The sequence below is a fragment of the Amblyomma maculatum genome, chromosome 10 (assembly GCF_055883805.1).
Source record: "Amblyomma maculatum isolate TAMU_Amacu chromosome 10, ASM5588380v1, whole genome shotgun sequence".
Classification (NCBI taxonomy): Eukaryota; Metazoa; Arthropoda; class Arachnida; order Ixodida; family Ixodidae; genus Amblyomma; species Amblyomma maculatum.
In genome coordinates, this window is record NC_139353.1 from 45588031 (window position 1) to 45607596 (window position 19566).

Genomic DNA, 19566 nt, shown 5'->3' on the forward strand with positions numbered 1-19566 from the left:
GAAGTGCAGTGTTTTGTGCAGCCATCTTGACAAAACACAGTGCCTTCGGCTTGTACGTTTTCCCGGTGCCTATAACCGCCGCATTGTACTTGCTGCAATATTTTTTTTACCAATGCTGTCCATGTGAAGGACAGCGATAGACTTTAGTCAGCAAACATGGAAGCTGTTTTTGTGTGATGTAAATTATGGGTTATTTTATTTTGTATTAAACACATATTCTTGTGGTTATTTCTTAGGGGCAGAGTTTAATTATTAAAGTCTGATTGTCAGGTCTGTAGATGAAATTGTTGCTTGTTTAAATATGTCCAGGGGCTTTAGTGTCATCTCTCATGCATTGGGTCTGTTTTTGTTGTAAATTCAGCAAGCTTCTGTCTTCATGTTTGCACAAACTGTAGTAGGAATGAAGCCTTTTCAGCCAATTAAGGCGAAAGCCTTTAATGGCTCATGCTGTCGTGGACAAAATGTGTCCCACTTTTGTGGCGGCTCTGATTGGCCGAGGCAGGATGGCGTCATAGAGGTCTCGACCAATCACAGAGCACCACCACAGTATGCGCGAATGCGTGCCTTATATGATCAATTACTAATCTTTAATTCATTGATTAAATACATAATTCATTGTATAATTAATTATAACTAATTGATAAACAAATAACTGATTACTAATAAGTGCCAGTTGCTTAGCAGAATGCGGCATTCAGGCTTCACTTTTCACTACTTTAGTCGCTAAAGTCCCTCCTAATTTTTTTTTTCGTATATAGCTGTGATTAGTCTGCATTTTCTTCAATGAAATTTATATACATTTTTTTTCTTTCATTTGCTCTTCGCTGCAGCAAATATTCACAGGAATTATTGGCTCTAGGTTTCAGCTCGACAGTTGTATATACAGCAACTAGGTTTGGAAGCATCTCCTCCTAACAATAAGTCATAATCAGGGGTCATAATATAGACTGTTGTGCACAATTAGAGTGTCGTAAGCTGCTTGCACATGTCTGGAATGAAAGAAGCAGGTCATGGATGATTTGCCAATATAAAGGTGCTATTGCTTGTGCTGAGATGGTCATTTCATACGTTCCTGCTTTTCTTTTTATCATGTTTGCAGTCTGCCAGTGTAGACAAAAGGCATGCGGTAATATTTTTCAACCCGAGCGACAAGTGCTTTCACGTGAAGGACCTGAACAGTGTCACAGGGGTGAGAATGCAAGAACTAAAGATGTTTATTGTTTCACTTTTTGAGGCAAAAGCCATATTCTGAATGCACCATTTCTCTTGCAGACATACCTGAATGGTGTGAGGATACCAGAACAGTCATATGTCAAGCTCAATCACTTGGATTCACTCCGCTTTGGATACGATATCCTTTACACATTGTTTGTCAACATTCTAGGTAGACTGTGGATTCGTAAACATCAATGTACATGTGTTCCTTTCATCTGCTCTTTATTGCCTGAGATTTACTTTATGAAGGAGTTTTAATAAAACCCTTGATGTTTGTACATTTCAAGGGGTATTGAAATGGTTGCATTTAACTGCTCTAGTGATAAAGGACCCAAGAGGCAGTTTAATCAGGCGAGAATTATGAAACTGCCCTAACTTAAGGCTTTTGTGTGTAGTTAAGAGCACTCTAAAGTGTAGAAAACTCTTAACTGTGCCTGGTAGGCAAACATTAGCGGCAAAATAAAATTGCTTAGACAGTTCAATTGGAGAAATTAACTTATTCTCTCAAAGGTAAACAGTAAAACTGTTGTGGAAAGAACATGATATCTGATGCATCCATCGTCAGTGCCTAATACAGAGCTGACTTCAGTTTTTGCCCAGGTTTATTACGAGAAGTTAGAAATAGCACTGATTTTTTTGTTGAAAAATTTGAAATACTTTAGGATGCAAAGCCGCATGTTCTTATTTTTCAGTTTAGTGTTGCAGGCTATTATTTTTATAGACGCAAGCATGACTATTGACACCAGGACACCATATGCACATCACGTAAAAGTAAATGATGTCACAGCAAAACAAGCGGTGCAGCTCATTTATCAATCAGTCAATCAATCAATCAATCAATCAATCAATCAATCAATCATTTCAGTAAATATACAGATTGCAAAAAATGTTGGGCCAACAGCCGAAGCTAGTTTAGGCCCGTACATACATACATACATACATATACACAGCAGTGGAGACACGCTAAAGGACATGTAACAAATGTTTTCAGGCTGATACACACGCAAACATAACAATCAATGAGCACACAAAGTAAAGTACAAAAAAAAAACATAAAATACATAACAGCAAAGAAATGAAAAGCAGGCATGCACATACACAAATTATTTTAGGCGACTTGCATAATTGAGAGATCACGGAATACAGTTATCTGAAGAAAATGAATACAACCGAGACATACACATTTGACTTTGTTCGAATATTTGAGAACGGGACGTCATAAGTGATTGACTTGGCTTTTAAGTAGAAGTTATCATGCAAGATGCGGGCCATGCATGAGGAAGGCTACTAGGCTGGTGTTACTGGGTTGAGCACTTTGGGAAAGTGCCTATGATTGCTTTTCAAGACCATTCAAGTTTACGGCCTTGACTGCATCATCAATACGGCACGAGGTATTTTGCATCCACAAGACTACCGACCATGCAGTGCCTTCGGATCCTTCCTCACCTAAAAGGGCTGCGCCTGCATTTGGGAATGGAGATTTAGTTATAAGAGAGGCAAGTCAGGCAGCCTGTGTTTTACTCAAGATTTTGATCATATGTCAAGTGGTCCTGGGTACATGCAGACTTATATTCTAATCAAAAGGAATGACTTACTTCTTGGTTACCTTTTTAAAAGAACTGTTTGTATTTGCAAGTTGCAGTAGCATGCTGTGTGTAATACATACAGAGCTGGTCTCCATATGCCTCAATAGTGTTGAATGGTTAAAAAAAAGTGGCAGTAATTATTATTGCCGATTCATTTCAAAAGGAATGTTTATCATGAGGCACTGTTGTGGACACTCAATAATATATGTCTGCTTTGGATGTGAATTTAGGTTCAAACCTCTGAGCAGGTATTAACTGAGGGAGTGACCAGCCTGCATTATTTTCCCCCGATGTCTTTATTTTTGTCTCATAATTTGCAGCAGACTAGACAATGTGCTTCTTTTCTTAACATGCATTTTGTACGGTTCTTGGCTCAATGCAACATAGTCTGTGATGTTTTCCTCGCATTTACTGAACGCAGGATTCCAGTGCCAACAAAACGTTCAGCTGCGATAGCCCAAGTTCTGACAGTTCTGACAGGATGCTACGTCGCGACAGCTCGGGTCACAACAGGACATTTGCATGCGAGGGTTCGAGCCCAGTTTCTACCCAGTCCACCAGTCCAGCTCTTTCCCAGCAATCTCCGCAAGATGCGATACCACGTCGAATGAAACTATCCTCTCCACCTTCAAGTTCTTCGGACCCCATTCAGTCCTCACCCTCGGCACCAAATGAGCAGAAGGCGTCTCCCCTGAGTTCCCCTCTTAAGAACCTCCCGTCATCAATTCCGCATAGCCCGTCGTCTCCACAGGCACCTGCTGTTCTCTCTGGGTCCGATTCGGGAAGCCCCCAAAAGATGTCTCCAAGTTCACCGCCGAGTGCTGAAAATGAGGGCTCCCTCTCATCCCCACTGATGCAGGTATGGTTATGTACACTTAGCTAATAGTTGGTGCTGATCTATTTCTGTGCTGGGAACGACTGCATAGTGGCGTTGCATGCTTGGGAGCTTGCTGTACGAAATTCACTCAGACTCATCATTTCTTGCAGCCATTTTTGCAGAACAGTGGCTGTATGTCCAAGAATTGTCGTGAAGATGTTGGCCAAAAACCATTACCACTTGACAGAAAAATTAAATTGACTCTTATAGCTTCCTCTATACTAGGAGCAGTTATCGATTCATGGTTGAAATGGACTGATGGGGCCATTGGAATTTCTGCTATGCCATCTCTTTTATTTGCTTCTCACTAATTTGCCTCTTATGCCTTTTCAAGGTAATTTTTGCACTTTTTGCACTTTGATGGCTGTCTCTTTTATTTGCTTCTCACTAATTTGCCTCTTATGCCTTTTCAAGGTAATTTTTGCACTTTGATGGCTGTCTCGATATTCACTGTAGGCTTGAATTTGAAGTTCAGTTTGCTGCAAATTTACTGGGATTGTACAGGGTGTAATGCCCTTGTGTAGAGCACTCGAGCAACGCGCGCTGGATGATAAAAACTCAACTTACCAAGCAGCCAATGGTTTTTTGGATAAAGTGGTCATGCCCATTTGGCTTGTAGGTCTAATGCCCTTGTGTAGAGCACTCGAGCAACGCGCGCTGGATGATAAAAACTCAACTTACCAAGCAGCCAATGGCTTTTTGGATAAAGTGGTCATGCCCATTTGGCTTGTAGGTCTATTTGGCCCCACTTCTCTGCAAGCTTAGCCTGTGGATCCTGGCAGCTACGATGAGGTGTGGCCTTGTTTGCTTGGGCAGTGTGCTGCTTGGGCACTATACGCAAGAAGTGACGCAGACTGTACATGCCTAGTTGGTGTTTGGGGTTGATGAATGAACTATGAATTCTGAATTTAGCTTACATAGGAATGGCAGACTATCAAGAGGTCTGCCTTCAATGGCTCTCGTCGCATGCTGCAAAAGTGTATTGAGAGTGTTTATGGTTTGACACTGTCATTTTCACAGAAATTTTGTTGTCAGTGTGTCTAGCTGACAGGAGCGCTTCATTCTGCGGTGGCTTCTTTTTTCCTACCTCCTGGCAGGACGCGGACTCTCTGGAGGACCTGAGTAAAACGGAGGACTCCCTGAGCACAGTGAGGGAAGTGTTGCCAGGCAGGCCACCTCCCACCAAGCCAACCACACTGGCCTGGAGGCCCCTGCATTCACACGCCAAGGAACGGGCTCCACCTCCACCGCCTGCTGCAAAGGAACAGCATGAAGGAAAAGGCTGTAAGCTGTCAGTGGAAGTTGCTTTCCTTTGTTAACGCTTCGTGAAGTTTTGCTGCATGATTTTTCAAAGTTGAGAATGAGGCTCTAACTTAATGGTTCCTTAGCTAGGCTTCTTTGGAACTCTTGGGCCTCTTGGAACTCTTAGGTACCCTGGAACCCTAGAGTCACTCAAGTCCCTTGAAACTCAAGTTCCTTGGAACCCCTGGATCCCTTGGAGGACTTTCTGGTCATTCCGCATGCAAAAATCAAAGCATGCTCAACTCCCGTGATTGTTCTTAATGCTGTAAATGCTTATAGCAGACTTCCGATATGCAGGAAGCCATTATTGATTGATTTTGGCCATTTTCGTTAAGTGCTGTGTGTCTCCAAGTTCTTTCTTGCATTGTTGTTAGGTAAGGAATGGCAGGAGCCAAAACTCTCGAGGTTTCTCGGCGCTTTTCGAAAGCCATTGGGGCTTTAATTAAGGTATTGAGAAACTGTGTTCTAGCCTATTAGATAGGAGCAGGCTTCTTATCATCACTTGAGAGGGGAAGCGATTTTCTAGCCACATGAAACAGAGCATTAACAGGTGTGTAGTATCTTCAAACACTCAGGGCCCCACGAATGCTGCACTGAATGAAGCAACGTGTCTTTGTTTGTGCATGAAAAGACTGCAGCAAACGGAACTTCTTTCACAATTGGGACAAGGGCTTGCGGTTGTTTCCCTTGAAAGTGGAGTTCCCAGTGACAGCGAGTCATAAGCATTCATTTATTATGTTTCTACCAATTGCATAGTCAGATCTGGTCTTAGAGGCAGAAAATCATAAAATGGTTTCATATAGTCGAAATTTGCAGTATAAATTCTGGTCAAGAACCCACGCAAGAGCAGCGCAATTTAGTCAACTCAGGAAGAGACGGCAACCAAGGTGACACATTCTAGAGAAATGGCGCGACATATTGAAAAGGTTTAGCGCTGTTTCCGAGTTGCTTGTGGGAGATTCCGGAGGCCATTGAAGCTGAGCACCAGCCTTTATATCTGCCCTGCACATCACCACCAGCACGCAGCCTTGCAGGCCAAGAGCCAGCTAAGGGGGCTGTCACAGAGAAAATATTATGTCAGAGCAAAATTTTTCGCCATTTTCACAATCTCCGTGACAGTTACCTCTATCTTCCACAGCGCTATTGGAGAATGTCAGTCTTGGCATCAACGTATGCTGCCCCGCCGTCACTGCCATGTCTTTGTGTGGTGCTGCCTGTGGGAAGCCTGCTGCTTGGCTTTTGGGAGTTTGTTGTCATGTGGTCAACCGCTTCTGGTATTTAAATTAAAAATTTGCATGCATTTGTAAAAAACGTTTAAGAAGAGTTTGACGTAGTGAATAACTTGTTACATGACTGTTCAGTATATCAAGGTTTGACCCAACCACAAAAACAAATCATATGTTCGTACCTTGGTTCCAAATGTAACTCGCAGTGCATTCTCAAACCCATCAACTGGGCATAACAGTGCCTGTTACCGCTACTAATTGAATGAGATATTTCATTGGTTAAGGGTGGATAGCCCTCAGGAAGAATCCCAAAAAGGTAGAGAAACTGATTGAGCTAGTTGGTGTGGCTGTTAAGGAGCCATTGTCGACCAGTATGGAGAATTTGATTGTTCAGAGTCTTGTTACAAACTGTGCATGGACCTAAGCCAAGATTCCCAGAGCGTTCAGCGTATCATGGAATTTGGCTGAGAGGTTTTTAATGATTTGAGGTCCACTTGATGCGAGAATGAAATGTGAACAATCTGCATTCATAGCACATTTTTATGCTGTTTTTTTCTTTTTAGTTTGTGTGTTCATATTGTAGTGTTGTGTTGAAGTGTAGCGTCTGACCTGCATTGAGTGACAGCTAGGTTGTGTCCAATATTGCACGGTGCATTTGATTATTACCACATTATGTGGGTTTGCATTGTTGTAACTAAATGTTACGCTAAAACAACATTTTCAGACTCTACGTGAACTATATGTGGTCCTCATTTTTCATAGCCGAAGAGTCGTCTCCCGTGCACTCTGCGGCCAAGTCGACGACCCCCAAGGACGAACAGTCATCACCAGGCCCTGACACTCCCGCATCCCAGACGCAGGCGTCTGGCTCCAACTCTATGGCATTCACAATCCACTTTGATGACAATGTAGCCGGTGGCAGCAAGCCTCTGGCTCTTAAGGACAGCATACGGAAATTCGCACCCCCAAAGCCAGAGTCTGAGCGGACGCCGTCTAGGACGCGGGCTTCTCCGGTCTCGAAGTCTGGCGGTGAGTCCAGTGGTCGAAGAACACCCACCAGCCCCATTAATGCTGCTGACTTGGCAAAAAGGCGTTGGAGTGCCGCAGAAACAGGTCGTGGAGGAGGGAAGAGTGGCACTGGAGGATGGAGCTCGGATGTCGAGTCGTCGTCCCATCAGGGGAGGCGGCAGGATGAGCGGCTGAGTGACTCAGCATCCTACCTGATCCAGAGAATGCTCAACGATGGACCGACACGGGTTCCCCTTCCGGGCCCTGCTGGTGGCGGGTCGGCGTCGCGTGTTGTCGAACCAAGCTCTGGCCCGGAGCAGCTTTTGTCTCCTGCCGATGACCGAAGCGAGACCGGCACTTATACGGTGGAAACTGACCGGGTGGACCCAGCTGTGGAGGAAGCTCGCCGCAAGATTGATGAAGTGTTCGGTGTTTCTTCGTACAACCACCCGTCCGGGCTGGATCAGGTGAGCACTCTTTCCTGTAAGAAAATGCCATGTTAAGAAGTGTCAGTTTGCTCATGGGGATGCCTGTAGAAAATGTTTTGTGAGGAAATTTATTGAGAGACAATAATAACATAAAATATGTACATATATATATATATACTGTATTTTATGGTATGTAGATGGCGCCAGCTTTCAATGGCTGCTTTTGTTCGAGCCTCTCTTCTGTAACATAAAGGAAGCTTCGAAAGCCTAGACTTTCAGGCCATCTGTACTCCACCTCTCCTCTATGCGGCTCGTGAGCCATAATTTTCCTGTGCCTGTTATACAGTATTCATATTTGCATGATTCACACCACCTGTCACAAACCAAGTCAGTACAGTAAAATATCGTCATTTCAAGCCCGATTAATTCGGAAATTCAGATCAATCAAACTAAGAGCGTGGTCTGACACTTATTTAAGTATAAGGTGTCGGGCGGTCATTAATTCGGAGGTTTGCTCATGGGTAGGTTCGTATTGGTTAATTCGGATGGTGGGATTGCGTAATGGTACAGCATTTTTGTCCTTTTGGCCCGGGGCAAGCTTATGTTCAAGGACAGCCCAAACGGTGCAGTCCTCGATAAGCCGCGGACGATTGTAGTGGTGGTATCCCGATAAAGTAGCTGTGATGTCATCTGTGGACTTGCCTGATGCTACGAAGTTGCCTGCTGGAAAGAACTTTGTGCTTACCAGAGAAGTAGTGAGCTGAGCTGAATAATGCACAGGCTTCTGTGCTCATGTACATGCAAGAGAAACTGAAGGAACTTCTCATTTTTCTTTCTCCCTTTCTTTCTCTCTTGGTTGCAGTACCAGAGGAGTAGGCCAGAAGGTGAAGGGGCCTCTGGTTCCAGACCCAGAAGCCAGGGTAAAGTTCAGAGCTTGTGTTTCAAGTTCGGTGGTGGTGGCTTTGCATGTGAGTATAGGTGTGACGTACAGAGCCCCGCTTGCTTTTTCTGCATGGTTCTTTCCTCCACGGTGTTGTCATACTTTGCTGTTGCTTTTGCTGGTGCTGTTGTTGTGCAGTCAGTGCTCCCTGAGCTAGCTGCTATTTGCTGACCTTGTATAAAGAATATCGCAACGGTTGCCAGGTGGTCAGCAGGCTTAGACCGTCTCCACTGATAGGACCACTTAAAAGGCCATGTGGAAAAATTTGTGTACACACAAAACAAGTGAACTGTGGTCAACTCTAGTTGAGGGGGACTTACGTTAACAGTAGAACTGGGAAGGAAAGGGGCATACAGGTGGAATTTTGGCTGTGGTTTATGAACAAAGGTCCTAGGGACAACTGCTGAATGAATTGCAATCTTGCGACAAAAGTTAGATGGTCTTAGTCTGTTCCGATAGGCTCAGAAGTTGTGTCATTGCGCCACCGAGGAATGTAATTTTAATTTGGCGCTCAAACTGACATGAATTATATGAAGCAGCATTGCTTGTATGGTGAGACTTTGCTGCTATTCGTGCATATGGCTATGTGACTGCATATTGGTATAAACATCCCAGCTTTGTTAAATGCATCTTGTATTTCTTTTAAAATATTGTCCCTTTTTTTTTTTTGTAGCACTTGCACGATTTCTGAAGCATCTACTCCGAAAGAGTGTGTTGAAAAGTGCAGCTTTGATAGCATGGTAACAGGCTTGTACAGTCTTTGTCAAAAGTTTAGAGCCCAAGGGTTCTGATTCTAAGCCTTGTAGTCAGGCTCCTTTAGCATTCATGGGAGTCTTTCTTGTTCGAGAGAGTAGGGAAAAGAATGTTCTTAAAAAAATTTAGAACAATCAGTAGGTGAGGTTCTAATGCAACCGCGCACATTGCGGCGAGGGGAGGGCAGAGAAGAGCGGGTGGAGGGGAGGGGAGAGTCGGAGGAGAGGGAGGGTAAGAGAAAAGGGAGAAAATAAAGAGGAGAAAGTCTGAGGTGCGAATAGAATTAAGGAACGCCAACTAGGACCTTGCCCACTGGCTATGCGTTAGGACCAACATGGTGTGGCTCAGAATCAAACCCCTTGGGCTCTAAACTTTTGACAAAGACTGTGCATATCCCTCTTTCCAAGAAAAGGCAAACATAGCATGGGGGGACAAAGTCAGGTGGGCAGTTGAGATTAAGTTTTGCTGGGCTACGATAGACTCTACTGAGGAAGGAGGTTTAATTGAAGGGATATAAGAGAGAGAGGCCTCTATTCTGTAGCGTCAATAGGAAGGCTGTTGATGATGACGCATATGTTGTTGTAGAGGTGGTATGTTTGCAATGCAGTATTTCATGAGGGCATTTCACTATAGGAATTTTCCCTTTCTCGGCACAGTTTACAGGCAAAATTTGGCAAAAAAGGGGCGGATTGTCATCGAGTGTGAAGGAACTTCAAGAATTAAAATTTTCTCATTTTGTTTTGAGTTTTTCATCGAGTTTTTTCAAGCTGCCACAGGGAAAAGTGGTCAGAAATAGGCCCTATTGAGGTAATTTTCGGTTACAGCATCCATTATCACTGTTATCACCGTCATCCTGCACAGACAAAAAAGAAAGAATAGGATCCTTAGACGTCAGCTGCTGGTCATTTTGAAATAAAAATGAGCTCTGGCAGTAATGGACAGTGTAGGTGATGTTTTCAGGCTTCTCAAGATGAGGCAGTGTTTTCGTTAAAGTGATGTAAGGTTGCTAATAAATGTCTGGCGATAGTTTGGTACCTTGACTCCAGAGGTTTTGAATGATTACCCTGCACAATGAACGGATATCCCTTGTAAGCCACATTGCTTCTTTTTCGCAGTTCAGAGCTTATTTCCTTGCGTGCTTGCATGGCTTGCCTTTATATCCAGTATTGCAAAGCCACTTTTACCTTCGCCCTACTATGTGGTGAGGGCAGGTGACATTACTGTTGCACGCTGCCCTTTCTGCATTGTTGTCAGCCTGCTAAAAATTTCAGGGTGGCTGTTATCCACCAATATCGCTTTTGCGGACAAATTGAACTGTCCGAGAGCAGTAGTCTTTACTAGTAGTATATGTCTTAGCTTTACAGATCAGCACTTGCAGGTAAGTTGAAAGCACTTGCCCTTCCGAGCTGCTACACAGCCTTTGTTGCTTTCATAGCAGTCTTTATTTTCATCCTCATTCATGTTTCAGAGGGTCGCATAAGCAGTTAATATACTTTTGCGTAGCAATGATTTACAGTTCACAGTGTTCCGCTTTAAGTGGCGCATTCAATCGTTGTGCAGGATGCCATAGCATTGTACATTGTTGGCAGAAACATTCTTGAAGATGTGGGGCTTCCTTTTCCAAGGTTAAAGAAGTGGCACGAAACTAGGAAGACAAGTTGGTGTGCAGGGTCGTTCACATTAAGTGGAACGTGCAAGCATGTGATTTAGGTTCTCTGAGTGCAAGTGTGTCTGATGAGGCCGCACACTGAGACAAAGTAGTGCCCCGCCGTGATGGTGCAGTGATTAAGGTGCTCGACTACTGTGCCCAATGACGCGGGATCGAATCTCGGCTGCGGCAGCTGCTTTTCAATGGAGGCGAAAAGCAAGGTGCCTGTGTGCTGTGTGATGTCGGTGCTCGTTAAAGAACCCAGGTGGTCGAAATTTACAGAGCCCTCCACTGTGGCGTCTCATAGCCGGAATCGCTTTGAGACGTTAAACCCCAGAAACCAAACCAATCTGAGATAAAGTAGTACATGTGCAGAGGGACGTGGATGTGGTGCCTTGTGTTGGCTGCTACTGAGGTTCGGTGGATGGCCACGATGGATGCATTGATACCACATACTCCACACTGGCATCTTCACCCTAAAAAGATATGTTCTGTATACCGTTTACTCCAGTGAAGAGTTTGAGAACTACATACTTGGCAGACAAGTTCGTACGGCTTCATTCTGGAGGCAGTCTCAAGCTGGAATGAAATGTGAACATGCATATGGCATACTTTTCTACTTTGCAGTGAGATATTCCTTTACAGCCAGTTTGCAAACATGTGCTTCAGTAGGTCCGTTTCCCAGGAACATGAATCAGGCTAGTTATGGAATGGAGCTAAAAGTACTGAGCTGAACTGTTCTATTCACGGACCCTGTTTGTGTTTAAATTTAACCTGACTGTATATTGCAAAATAATGGGACAAAGGGTTAAGAAACATGCGCACATGCCGAGTGCTGAAAATTTCATGTGTGTATGTTTTTACCCTGTTTCCTGTTGTCCTTTGCTGCTTTTTTAGAAGGAGGCTTGAAGTTTAAATCATAAGAGTGATCTTTTTTGGATGCAGAAGAGAAAGATGTTTATTCTGACCAGCAGTACCTTTTTGGAAAGTCAGAGGTATCGTTTCCTCCAAATAAATGGCTGCATTGTTAATATTGTCAGACGGTGCCTTCCATGCCCTACAGGGCATAGGGGATTAGGGGCCACCCCTGTGTTGGGTGAGGCAAAGATAAAAAGGAATACTTGAGAATGAGTCAAGAGAGTCTGGAGACTCTTAGTCATTGTGATCACCAATTATATTTAGTGGCAGCTTTTCCTGGCAGTGTAGCGAAAGCTTAAACCTAAAGGGGCAGAGTGTCTGTAGCTGTGACGCTCTGCCAAATAGAGTGGCCAGAGGACGCTTGCCTAATATGTTGCTCCCTCCACAGTTGCTTTGCTCTGTTGCTGGTGTAGCTGGCGTCATCTATGGAAGCTTTTTATAACCGGGCATGTCTAAAGCATAATTGTAATCAAAGGAACGTTTCTTTTCATGACTTTAATGTTTGAAAATTTCCAGTTATTTTGGAATTAGGCCTGGAATGTAGTATATTGCCAACATGTTCTATGTTTTATGAGGAAACTGTGAACTAGAAAAGGAGCGTGTATTAGGACACACCAGAAGGGAGGGGGCACGTCTCAGAACCACAGCTTCAGACTGGAACAGCCTTCCGGATAACATTGCTCTCATCACTTGCCCACCACAGTTCATCGAAAATGTCAAAACTTTTCTGTTATTGTGATTATTTATTTTCTCAGTCTGGTGTGTTGCAATTGCTCCTACTTCAGGTGGCTCCGTGGACCTGGGTCGCCCCAAGCGTAGACTTCCTACACCGCCGTCGGAGCGGGCTCCTTTGGATATATTTGTGCCATCCTCAGAGGGCAGCAGTCCCGTGAACACTGTGGTGAAGAAGCCTGCTGCACCACCTGCGCCAGCTGCCAGTGCCCCGGCTAGGAAGCGGCTGGGCTCTTCCGGAAGCCGGCCCAGCCCACCATGCTCTCCGCCCAGAACACACCGAACAACGCCTGCCAGGGCTCCATCCAACAAAGTCATGTCCACATCATTTGGGGTGAGCCTCACTCACATAAAATTTGGATGTATTATTATTTGTATGTCAGTTTGGACAAGTTAATGAGTATAATTTATTGTACCTGAAAAGCCCCTGATTAGGGTTATTGCACGAGGGATGGGCAGAATGTTCAAGTGAAGAGTGATTCAGTGGACACGTTAATTAATTTAATTGTTATTCGTACATTAGTTTGTACAAGTTAGTTAATTTGATTAATTTACTGTACTTCAAATGCTTCTGGTGATTATTGCACGAGGGACGGGCACAATGATCAAGTGAAGAGAGGGATTCAGTGGACACATTAATTGTTATTTGTACATTAATTTGGACAAGCTAGTTAGTATGAATAATTTACTGTACCTCAAATGCTTCTGATGAGGGGTATTGCATGAGGGATGGGCACAATAATCAAGTGAAGAGCGGGATTCAGTGGGCACATTAATTATTATTATTTATATATCAGTTTGGGCAAGTTTATTAATGTAAATAATTTATTTTACCTCAAATGCCCCTGATGTGAGGTATTGCATGAGGGATGGGTACAATAATCAAGTGGAGAGTGATTCATTGTGCACAGCTTTGGGCGGGCAGGTCATTCCAGTCCTGAGCAGTTTGTGCAAAAAAGGAACGAAGAAGATGGGATTTAGTTTAGCTAGTAGTGGATAGATGGTTTTAAGATGACTGGTGTGGCTTGATCTGTTAATGGGCTGGTGAGATTGCTGAAACATTTAGCGGCTTATGATAGTACCTGTGAAAAAGACAGTCTGAATATGTGATGCCTCTTTTCAAGATTATTGAGTTTAGCTCGTGACGTAAGTGCAGTGACGCTGGAATAATAAGAGTAGTCAGAAAAAATAAACCTGGCAGCACGATTCTGGACAGCATCGAGGGAGTTAGAAAGATTTGATTGATGGGGGGTTCCAGACTGAGCATGCATATTCTATTTTAGGCATTGCAAATGTGAGATAATGTTTTTACCGATGTAGGGCTAGTCGTAGGTTTTGACGAAGGTAACCAAAAGTATGATTGGCTTCATTAGTTATGTTCATTATATGCTCAGACCAAGTTAGTGTATCGGAAAGGATGATACCAAGGTATTTGTAAAATTTAACAGGTAATGTAATATACTGCAGTCTTTGTTGATTTGTCTCTGATTAGAGTTTTGTGTCCACCACCACTTATGAGATGGAAAAAATATATATTTTCTTGTGAAAGCCGGGTGTTTCCTGACCCGTTCATGCATGAAAAGCAATGAGTCCAAGAGAGTTGTTGGGCCTGCTAGCAAATGGCTGTGAACATTTTATTTTGTTCATGTCAACATGGATGAGGTTTGTTTTCTACAGCTGTCTGCAGTGACGCTGCTTGTCTGTGAAATTGAAAGGGCTTAGTGGTCGTTTTTTTCCTGCATGCCAGTTTTCTTGTTTTGGTAAATTCCCTCAGATGTAGTAATCTTTCAAATTATCATAAAAACCAGAATATAGGCCTAACTTAAAAGGATGATGCCATGTACGCCGTAAAATATCTACTCTGTTTATTTCATAAATTTTATCATGCCTTATCATCTAGCACAGCAGTCATTATGCCGATTCATCGAACATCCAGTCACATCAGCCACACCTTGGCTGTTTATCCGCCACATGCCCAAACGACAACGCACCTCAACTCATTTTTTGTAAGAACAGCCATCGACTGGAACGATCTTCCCGCTGACATCATCGCTCACTCTAACCCAAGCCATTTCAGAACCGCCATTGAAAACTTTTTTTGTTAATCTCGACAATAGTGTCAAGCCTACCCCTCATGTAAAACCCCGTGCTCCTGGGCTCTTTGAGGTATTGGAAATAAATAAATAAAAAAGATGGCAAAAAGTTGACTGCTGCTGCATATGTATAACATTCATTGGTGGAGAAAGTAAGGTAATCTTGCAACAATTAATGGCTGAAGCTGATAGTCTTCATCACCATTGCCATCATGAGCAGAAAAATGCGATAAGGCTAAATAAATGGTTGACTAAGCGATTTAAAGGTGAGCACAAGAACTTAATGGTGAAGGGACGCTTGTCAATAAAGTGACCACTGCAGCAGGCTGCCTGTGATGTCCAGTGCATTGTCTATGGCTTGCAGAAATGGGTAACGGCTTTTCTTTAAATGTAGTGAAATAAGAGTTGCAGGGCTGCTCTGTTGGACACCTTTGAAGCGAGCGAGCAGGATAAAGCAGAAATCTGGAAAAAAAATTATGGGGGACACTTAAGCTCCAATTTTAAGGGTATGACGCAATAGTGTAGGCTACCACCCCCCCCCCTTAGCCAAGCCATATGAACGTGTCTGCGTGGCCTAGGAATAATGTGAATGCAAGGGTCTTAGCAGGCTGATCGTGATATCACCCTCCCATACGAAAGGAGAGGCCCCAGTTGGGAGCTCCTGCCAAATGTAACCGATCAAGCAAGCGTAACATGTCAGCTGCGAACTACCACCTGTCAGCACCATGTTCGCGAGTCTTCACACAGAATGCCAATGCCGGCACCGATGCCGGATTTTCGGTGAATGGGGTAATGCTATCACCTTGAAAACAAAAAATAAAAAAATAATAGCCCTTGTTGAATAGTGGGAAAAATGAGAAAGTAGAAAAAAAAAGTTAATCCCTGGCTTGCTTCATTCATAGAGCAGTAAAATGCTTTATTTGCAGTTACAGTTTCCGTGGAAGCCTATTTTGTTTTCATGTACTAACATTATTTTCATGTAACATATATAGACACAGCTCGCATGCTTGGATATCTTTAGAGGCCGTTCTGCCAAGTAAAGCTTCTGATAAATTTTTCCGGTTCCATCAAGGTCAACTTGGAAGGGAGTCTGCTGTAAATGATATTCCACTCAGTGCCTACGATAATACGCTCTAGAAGTAATAAATCATATCCTTTGTTGCTACCAAGCGCATTTTCTTGTAATGCGTGTCCTTTTGCTTTTTTTCCCAGGATGGTTCCTTCTTGCGTCAGACGCCAGCTGCCAGCATTTCCTCCGCCCAGCGCCGAAGCGCACCAACGGCACAACGCAAATCCTGGGGTTTGACCGGCTCGGAAGCCGACCTGGCAGCCGGAGGTAAGATTGAAGAGCCTTCCACTGCTCGATTGGAAACATAATAGTTATTTTGCATATTGCATTAAGTAGGCTTCAAATCAGACTTTCTCTTTGCTCATCAAAGTTCAATTTGCCAATGTTTTCCACTCCTCATTTGCTTGTCTCTCTAGCCGCAGGCGACACAGCCTGCGGCTCGGAGGAGACTGCCAGTGTCGTGTCTGACACAAGCACGGAGCCATCGTCCCACAGCTCGGGCTCCCGGGGTGGCCCCCAGATGAAGCTGAATCGCGCCTTTGCTCTGAGGAGGGCACGGCTGGGGCTGCCCGAGGTAGGAGGAGGAGGTGGAGGGGGGCTTCCCCCCACGACGGCGGCGCCACCGCCGCCCCGCGGGAAGTCGCCCCACCACGGCAGCAATCCGAGCCTCTCAAGGCAAGATGGTGGCCGGTTCAGCCTCCGGCTGCCCAGGGGAGTCAGGGCCACAGACGTCGGCATCAGCCGCGCGGAGCTCCTCCGAGGAAAGGTGGGCGTTGCACAGCTCTTGGAGAGCACAGTTTGATACATTTCCTGTGCGTATGCTCAAAATTGCAGTAAGAATGTACCTCGGAGTTATGCACTGTGTTTCTTCTTTAATACGTTCCTGAACTACACAATTTCCTGCCAAATAGGTTCATAATTTTGCCAAATTCTTATCATATGATTCATATAGAATTTTAATGTAGGTCTGCCGAGATGTCGTCAAGCTAAGGTGAACAACTCTCCCACGACACGCGGGACAGTGCCACATTTAGGGCTATTGTCCAGCATCCCCCCGCAAGACGTACAAAAACCTTCAAAAATGTCCTTCATTTTACACTTCATTATTATTTCATGGCACTGCCTTGAGTTCAGCAGGACACCCTGCTTCAGGATGTGTTAGCTACAAGAACTGCATTCTTCTGAAAAAGGCCGTTTGATTGTGCTGAGCATTGCAGTGCCTATAATGCTTCAATAATATTATTAATAATCTTTTTCATGTCAGAGCATACTAGAATGATGCATAAAATGCTTTCATTGACAGAAATATGTATTTGAACGTATCTTGTCTCAGTTACTATATTTTTCTCTTTTAGAGATGGGACAAACTGCCGCAAAATTTCTCGCCAAAATTAAAAAAAAATCATTTAGTGATGTGTCAATATGTCAATATCCCCACCCACCCACCTTCTTTCCTCTTCTTGGGCAGCGTGTCCCACATTTCGCTAGCAGGAAGGTGAGCACCCTACGCCAAACCCATCGGCACTCAGCGTCCAGGACAGCATCTCGACAGTGTATCAGTGTAGTGGGGCAAAGCATTTGGAAAAGATTGTGATAGCAGAGGGATTGTGGCTGCTTTTGCCTTTGCCATCGTGAGACTAGGTGCAAGTGAAGTTTCTTTCAAGGTCAATCTAAATGCGACTGGAAGTCTAGCAAGCACCAGGAGAGCTCTTTCTCATATTTTCTGCCAACATGCACTCACTGACTATTATAATGAGTGGAAGTGACAGATTGTGTCATACTTACTTGTCCCATTATTAAAACCATAGCAATCTTCCATGCTTCCTTCTTGCATTTTTTAAAGTGAATTTCTCTATAGAAGTATGCATCAGCAGCTGCAGAAGCTCAGTGTCTGCAGTGAGCGAAAATGAAAGAAAAGCAGGCGAAGCAGATTTCAGACTTTAGCGCTGTCGCATTCGCAACGCATAGCGTAATAAGTCTCCCCCAAAATTGTATGATGCATTAGAGGGTACACCACTGATTTCAGCATGTTTTGAATGGGGTAGTTATTTTGATATTGAAAATTTGCTGATATTTGCTGTTTCTCTGCTTGCTGGTACCTGTCACTCTTGGGGGCAGCCAGTTGCAGATTACGATTTGTATACTTCTACAAACTAGTGATTTGTTCTATTGCACGGCGTCGAGAATAAATAAAGAGAACAGAGGTTTTAAAAAAACAGAACAGTGGAATTTAGGTCTCGATTTTTTTTCGCCGCAGTGGAAAGATTGATGTCTAAAAGGTTCAATTCCATAACGGTTTTGTTAGAATTGCGTGCGCCCGTTTTTATGTAGTCCGATGCTGGAAACCATGAGCAGCTACCGCGATGACGACTGGTGGTCGACAAAAGACTTACCGAAAACAAATATAACTTTCATTCGCCAGACAGTAATCAGACTTTTTTTGCGCAGAGTAACGTCCTTTTCAGTTTCACACTCAATGCTGTTATGGCGCAATAACGCACGCTCTCGTCGACGAACGTTTTAGTGGGCACTGCCATTGCTTCATTCCCGAAATTGCAAACACTGTGGTGCCATCTAGTGGCAAAACCTGAAAGCATACCTCTCGTGGTGCGAAAGCAGGGGTGGTTTTAAGGACGCACTGGAGAGAGTGCAAAATATAATAAATTATGGCAAGCACTCCTCGAAGAAAAAAGAACGATGTGCAGTTATGAAAATCAGCGATATTTTGCTGACATGTAGTCACGTGGGGGGCTACACTGAGAGTACTAGGGTTTCTCCGCTAGATAGCGCCTCGGTTGTTTTTATGCAATTTTCAATGGCAAATTAAAATTGTAAAGCCTCTTTTCTTTGATATTGCAGTGCTCGATCTGTACTATATGAGGCAAGATCTTTTCATCTGCACCATAATCTCATGACATATCTTGGCCAGTGTTCTGTCCCTTTAAAGTATGTTGAAGTGTTGTGCTGTTGTAGCGCTGTAGGTCTTCACTTTTGTTGCTGCGTGGCATCAATGCGTGCCTTTCTTTGCCCAGGCCTTGTCTTGTGAGACGTCCATGTTTCCTTTTCTTGTTACCTAGAGATAACCGAGGCTGACACACTCGTTTGTGTAAATTTTTTTTTTGACCAAGCTGTCTGTAACTAGCAAATATGTCTTTTGTTTATTTATTTATTTGCTTGACTGTCATGGAAGCATTGCTGTAGTTAAGCTCTCAAGTTTGTGGACAACATCTGGGTATCTGAAGGGCTTACTTCAAGCTGCAACAGCATTGGCTTTAGACTCATTAATTTTTATTTCTCGAACGTGTCAGTGCTCTATCTCACGTCACGGTTGCAAAGCCTAGTAGCCACAGAAAGAAAAAAAAACTTTTATGCAACTGGGCTGTGCAACCTGAAACACTGTGATGTCCGTGCAGCTATTTGACTTAGCTTTAGTTTCCCCCTCCCGATTGTTATTTGGTACTTTCTGGCACTCTTGGTTGACTGCCGAGTAGAAGGCAATGTGATTGGCAGCCGTCATTAATTGTGGTACTACATTTTTATTGCACATGTCAAAGGAGGTAGCTTGGAAAGGCCCCGCATGTAGAAGGCCCTATGCCTGCTTCAGTGCAGGTCTGGCTGCTTGAGGAGGTTATGAATAATAGTTTTTTCGTGGAGTTTTATGTCCTAAAGTGACACAGGCCATGAGGGATGCCACAATGGGGGGCTCTAGATAAGTTTGACTACCTGCGGTTCTTTAATGTGCACTGACATCACACAGTGCATGAACACCTT

The 19566-nt window shown here is 43.9% G+C and overlaps 1 protein-coding gene across 3 annotated transcripts in view; it reads left to right on the plus strand.

Moving 5' to 3' along the window:
- LOC146176332 (uncharacterized) overlaps positions 1–19566 on the plus strand; it is a 28336-nt gene that overhangs the window by 2209 nt on the left and 6561 nt on the right. The window contains exons 3-12 of one of the 3 annotated variants that reach the window (XM_084582680.1): positions 1100–1189; positions 1273–1351; positions 2599–2711; positions 3223–3660; positions 4776–4962; positions 6969–7681; positions 8505–8610; positions 12687–12967; positions 15939–16062; positions 16212–16561. In XM_084582680.1, coding sequence (XP_084438806.1) covers positions 1100–1189; positions 1273–1351; positions 2599–2711; positions 3223–3660; positions 4776–4962; positions 6969–7681; positions 8505–8610; positions 12687–12967; positions 15939–16062; positions 16212–16561 — 2481 coding nt within the window. The remainder of the gene's footprint in view (positions 1–1099; positions 1190–1272; positions 1352–2598; positions 2712–3222; positions 3661–4775; positions 4963–6968; positions 7682–8504; positions 8611–12686; positions 12968–15938; positions 16063–16211; positions 16562–19566) is intronic. The other 2 variants (XM_084582678.1, XM_084582679.1) reach the window with 2 other exon arrangements.